Raw genomic sequence first — 5,803 nt, forward strand, 5'->3', positions numbered from 1 at the left:
TTTCTTTTATATTGATAAAACCCCTCTTTCATAATGGACACCTTCGAAGCTGTGATCGTCTTACACGAGCTTGAAACAAATTCTACAATATGAATGGTTTAATCTAAGGAATAATCTTTGTGATGTCAACAAGTCAAACAAAGAATGGAGAAAATCCACAGATTACCACCGTGCAATGGAAAGTTAGGTTCATTCCCTGCCCCTCTATGGCATCTTTTTCACCAAGTGAAAGTTTGAAAAAGAATTCTGTTTAGAACAAAATAAGCTGACTGTGTGGCACAGAGTTTCTATGAGCAGGATTGTTTTCTTAACGATGTATGGGAGAGACAAGGTCTGTGCAACAGTGAAAAGCTGATGGATGGAGCTCAGGAGACACTGAGTGCCAGTGTGAGAACATCACTAATCTTGTGGAAAGCTGAGGTTGGTACTCTTTTAGCTGAAACAATAAGATGTTCCCAGAGGCCCAGCTTGCTGTCTAAGTAATACTGAATGAGCCCCAGGTCTTCTTTCAACCAGCCCTGATTTTTGCATGCTATTGACTCACTACCTTATTTTCTCCAACTACGGACTATTTTATTTCTTCTTAATTCCTCCAAACTGCTCCTATGGGAACACCAGTCTGTCCTCTGCATTTTGAAAGCTATCACAGTTCTGCCTACCTTTCCAGGTATATCTTGATTTATAAAGTAAGAATTCATGAGCTTTGAAGCCTACCAGCTAGAACTCAAATCTCAGTTAGAAGACACTCAGTGTGTTGCCATCTCAGAGCCTCAGTTTACTCAGTTATTAAGTATAAATAACATAAATTTATACCCAGTTCATTTTTATAGTCAAAAGTGATGGAGAAATTTTAAAACACAAAGAAAAACACCCCGTACTTATCAGTACTCAATACAAGTTGCTATTTTCTTAAACCTTTACAAAATTGATTACTAAGCATTAAAGGCCTTAAAAGGAACAGTTGCTGACTGCAGTAAGAGAAAGAATTTTCCAGTTATTGATCAGACATATTGAACCATCACATGGTTCCCAGCATTTAATCATCAAATAAAGTTATTCTTTCTTTTGTGCAACTAAGAGGCAATGGAAGGCCTTGAACACCCAGCTAATATCCCACAGAAGTAAAGATTAAGATCTCTGAGCCCTATTACTCCAGCAAGTGGCTTTTTGACTACAGGTCAGACTCCCTGTTCGTGCATTTGCTGTGCTTGGTCACTTATGGCCCAGTCTTAATGATTTCAAAGTTATTGATGAGATAGTTTGGATGCAAGGTATCTTCCACAGTTGTGGAAGCCACAGCCCCAAAATGGCGCCTGGCTGGATAAGGTAGTCCAAGCTTAGCTGTAAACAAGCCTTATTTCTTTCTAGGAAAGTAGTATATGTATGTTGGGATGCCTCTTGCAGCCAGATGTTTCCGAATGAGTCTTTCGGTGCCGTACCAGTTAAAACCCTTTGTAGCGTGTCCAATTCGTGGAAGATGAACACTTGCTTTCTTTTTCTTTGCTGCTAAAAATAACTTCTTGAGGCCCACTTCTAGAGCCTCCATCTTAATGCCAGACAGGACATTGGAGTGATCGCAGTGCCGAGCCACAATCAAGGCCAACAGATCTTGCCTTTTTTCTCGTGACTCCTTATCATCAATAGGAAATAAAAGGACACCTCCCAAACTCAAGTCTTTCATTTTCCCAACCAGCTCATATATTTTTCTTGGTTCTGCTGATCGTACTTCCAAAGCTGTGAATAAGCCACCTCTGCCCCAGCAGTCAGAATCATCTACACAGTGCACAATGACAGCATCCTCTGCACCGGCCTGTGGATGGGTGACATCACCGCTAACATATTTGATGGAGGCTGAGTCTAGGTCTTCATCATCTAGCTCGCCAGAAGTCTCATCTTCTCCATCCCGGAGGTCCTCAGGTTCGCTGTCCTCCGAGGGCAGGCAGGATTTCCACCAGGCCATCTTCTTCCTGTGTTTAGCTTCCTCCTATTCCTTCCTCCTCTCCTCCATGAGTCTCTTTCTCTTGGCTGCTGCTTCCTGTTGTTTGTTCCGTCTGTCCTCCAGCTCTTCTGGGTTCAGAACCTTCTTCCTTTTGACGGGCCCTTCTACCAGGTCTGGGATAAGGACACTGCCTTTATTTCGGAGGGACCGGCCCCCATCACTCGATTTCTCTACAAGAGCTTTCTGAAGATTCACCAGATGTTTAAATGACTTTCTGTCTTCCTTACTGGGCTCTTTAGAGTAATCTTTGCCTTCAAATAGGTACATATGTTTTTTTCCTTCATTCTCTTCTCTGTTTCCTACTTCTGCTGCTGCAGGCAAAGCATCAGAGACCCACTGGCCATCTTTGGTTTCTCCCAGGATGGATCTCAGGTCTACTTCATCCACAGTGCTCCCCTCAGAGGACAGCAGCTTATCCAGGCCGAATTTAAATATCTCGCTTAACTGGAAGTCAGCCTCAGATGCTAGTCTCTGGGTTCCTAGAATGAAACGGCCCCCTTCTATGACCATGTTGGTAAGCTGCAATTTGGAGACTGCCTTCCTGTACACAATTTCTTCCACGGTGTCTCTGCCGATCAGCCGAATGACTTTAACAGACTTGTTCTGGCCAATTCGATGAGCTCTGGCAGCTGCCTGCAAGTCATTCTGAGGATAAAAGTCACTGTCGACAAAAATAACAGTATCTGCTGCCGTAAAGTTCATACCCACTCCACCTGCCCGGGTGCTCAGGAGAAAAACAAAAATGGGCTGTTTTCCAAAGTTCTTAATGGCCAGGTGTCTTTCTTCTCCTCTCATAGAGCTGTCCACATGCTCATAGCTATAGCCTCTGTAATCCATATAGTCCTGTAGAATAGCCAACATCTGGGTCATTTGGGAGAAAACTAAAACCCGATGGCCCCCTGAATACAGAAACGCCGACAGTCTGTCCAGCAGGTGGAGTTTCCCACTGGCCTCAATCGGGTGCTATCCAACTTCAAAGGTCTCCGGTTCCCCACCATCAAACAGATATGGATGGTCCACACACTTCCGAAGTTGCGTTAGGATGTTCTGCAGTTTGACTTTCTTTGCCATCTCATTCTCAAATGCATCTAGGTCTTTCATCAAGATGGCCTTGTAGTACTTTTTCTGTAGTGCTGACATGCCATGGTATATGACCATCTCGGTCTTCTTGGGAAGCTCTTTGGCTACCTGAGCTTTCACCTGCCTTTGGAGAAATGGCTGCAACAGTCTATGTAGTTCATTTGCTGATTTGGACTTTTTCTCGATTTCCTGGTAACGATGAACAAAGTCTTCCACCTGCTCCCTGCAGAAGGGATCAGGCTCCACGACACTGAGGAGGGGGAGTAGAGCTCCTGGAGGCTGTTCTGGATGGGGGTTCCAGTGAGCAGGAGACAGAAGACCACTGAGAACTCTGAAAGTGTCCTATGCAGCAGGGAGCTCTGGTTTTTCAATGTATGAGCTTCGTCCACAGCAAGAACACTCCAGGAAAAGGATTGTAGAAATGAGGCCTCTTTCAAGCAAATCTCGTAGGTAGTCAGCAGCACATGAAAATGAGGCCCCTTTTAGAGGTCATGCTGAAGGAGGGCTCTTTCCTCCTTGTCACCTGCATATGTCACACAGGAAAGACCTGGAGCAAATCTCTCCAGCTCTTCCTTCCAGTTGCTTAAAACAGACAAGGGACAAAGAATCAGAAACGGCCCTTCGTGGTTCAGTCTTCCCACCAAGTAAATGAGGAGAGCGATTGTCTGGCAGGTCTTCCCCAGGCCCATCTCATCTCCCAGGATACAGCCATTTTGGCAATGGAAGCACTGGACCAGCCAATTGACTCCCTCCAGCTGATAACAGCATAGATGAATAACAGCATAGATGAATAACAGCATAGATGAGTCCCTGTACAGGCCACCACTCTTACAGTCTACCTCGGCCAGCAAGGAAACACAACCAAGACTCTTCTTCAAGCACTTTATTCAGGAACCTTGTACATTAGCTTCTGCCTCCCCCAGCCCCAGCAAGCCCTTAAATTTCCGCTCACTGCAAGATAGGCCACAGAAGGAGGAAGCACACCAGATCCATCAAACACTTTCAAATAAGGCTTGTTTACAGCTAAGCTCGGACTACCTGGCATCCAGCCAGGCACCATCTTGGGGTTGTGGTTTCCCACACACAGTCTCAGATATTTGCACTTGGGCTCCAATAACTGGCATTGTTTTAGAAGGTTTGAAACTGTAGTATGTGGGGATTGGCTGGAAGAAATAGATGGAAGGTGTCCAGACCATGCAGCTTATAAGGTTTGGCTCTTCTAGCTTCCTGACTCCTTTCTCTTCTGGATATATTTAGATTTAAGCACATAGCTTTGTGCTCCTGCTTTCTAGCCTTCCTTGACATGATGGTCTGTTCCCTAAACTATGACTCAAAATAATTGCCTGTAATCTTAATTTGTTTCTTGTCAGATATATGGTCACAATAACAAGTAAACTAACTAATACAACTGTGTTCCTATGTGTTGCCCAGAAAGAAACACACTCACTGTAGAGATCTTTGTAAACAAGCCAAAGTTTATAATTAAACCTGGTCCTAAAACATTGGTACCAAGTTGGGTTTATTGCTTGAATCCTGATAGATATAGCTTGACCTAAGTGAAAAAAGTGGGAATAGTAAATGACTACTGGAAGAGAATGGGATGAAAATTTGGGCAAGAAAATGAATATTTCTAGGGCCTGAAGTTAACAATAGCAATGTCATAAACAAAATAATCTCTAAAATAAAATCAAATAAACAACAGAAAAGAAGCTCAATTTTCTCTAATATATGGAGAAATTTAAGGTACAATATCTTTGAAAATTTTGTTCTGGTGTAATGAGAAGGGAAACTGGAATTGGGACCTATACCTCAGTAGAAGGGACACTGGGAGAACCATGTGTAGATCTCCATTGTGGGAGGGCACAAGGCTTTAGGGTCTTGGGTTCAGAATACCACATACTGCTATAGAGACTCAACGTTTACAAAAATCACAAATTATTAGGTCTCTGTATACTTAACAGCCTCTTTACATGACTATAATAACAGTCTTTTAGTACTATCTCCATACTAGTGATAGACAGAATGGAAGCTTTAAGTCTCTTACTTTACTCTGAAATATCAACCAGAGAACTAAGCAAAGGAGATTTCTTCAAACTGCTGTTCTTTTGGAATTCCCTTACGCACTAATGATATTCTGACTCCTATAGCCTAAGGGAACAACTTTTATAAACTTGTACCAAACTACTGTCATAAATATCCTCTATATTACATGCACATATACAAGGGTTAGCACTTTCTATTAAAGTTTATAAATTATCTTAGGATAGTTGATAGCCAAGGTCTTCATTTGAGTCCCAGAATGGTTGAGAGAATGCCATTGCAATGTGATTGGTTTCATTCATATCCCCATGTGGTTAATTTAGTAATGCCCAAATCAGTACTCTAGGAAGGAATTCATAGGTTTTTCTCAACTAGCAAGGGAAAATGGCAAGACATACACTAAAACTTCTACTCCTGGGGATCTCTGTAAAAGGAAGGTACAGAATTGGTACCTACTGCAGATGAAATTCAAACCTCAGAAGCACAGAAGTGGCAATAAGTCCAGGACCCCTCACCACTATGGGCACATATAATATTAACATGGCACTTTTAAAAACAGTGGCTAGGTCCACTACACATATAAAAGTGTTGTTGATTGTTCTTTTCTTTAATTGATTGTTATGGGATGAACTTAGGTCTGTATTGAATACCCTCTCTACCATTGAAATACATTCCCCAAATATT

At 42.5% G+C, this 5,803-nt stretch overlaps 1 protein-coding gene across 1 annotated transcript; it reads right to left on the reverse strand.

The window, feature by feature from the left end:
- Positions 1–1,354: 1,354 nt before the first annotated feature.
- Positions 1,355–3,849, reverse strand: LOC127215368 (chromodomain-helicase-DNA-binding protein 1-like). The gene is given in 2 exon segments (XM_051175778.1): positions 1,355–3,337; positions 3,340–3,849. Coding segments are annotated over 2 exon segments (2,412 nt in total). The 5' UTR covers positions 3,769–3,849.
- Between the last annotated feature and the right edge of the window lie 1,954 nt (positions 3,850–5,803).

Source organism: Phodopus roborovskii, unplaced genomic scaffold (genome assembly GCF_943737965.1).
Source record: "Phodopus roborovskii unplaced genomic scaffold, PHOROB, whole genome shotgun sequence".
In the NCBI taxonomy this organism is placed as follows: Eukaryota; Metazoa; Chordata; class Mammalia; order Rodentia; family Cricetidae; genus Phodopus; species Phodopus roborovskii.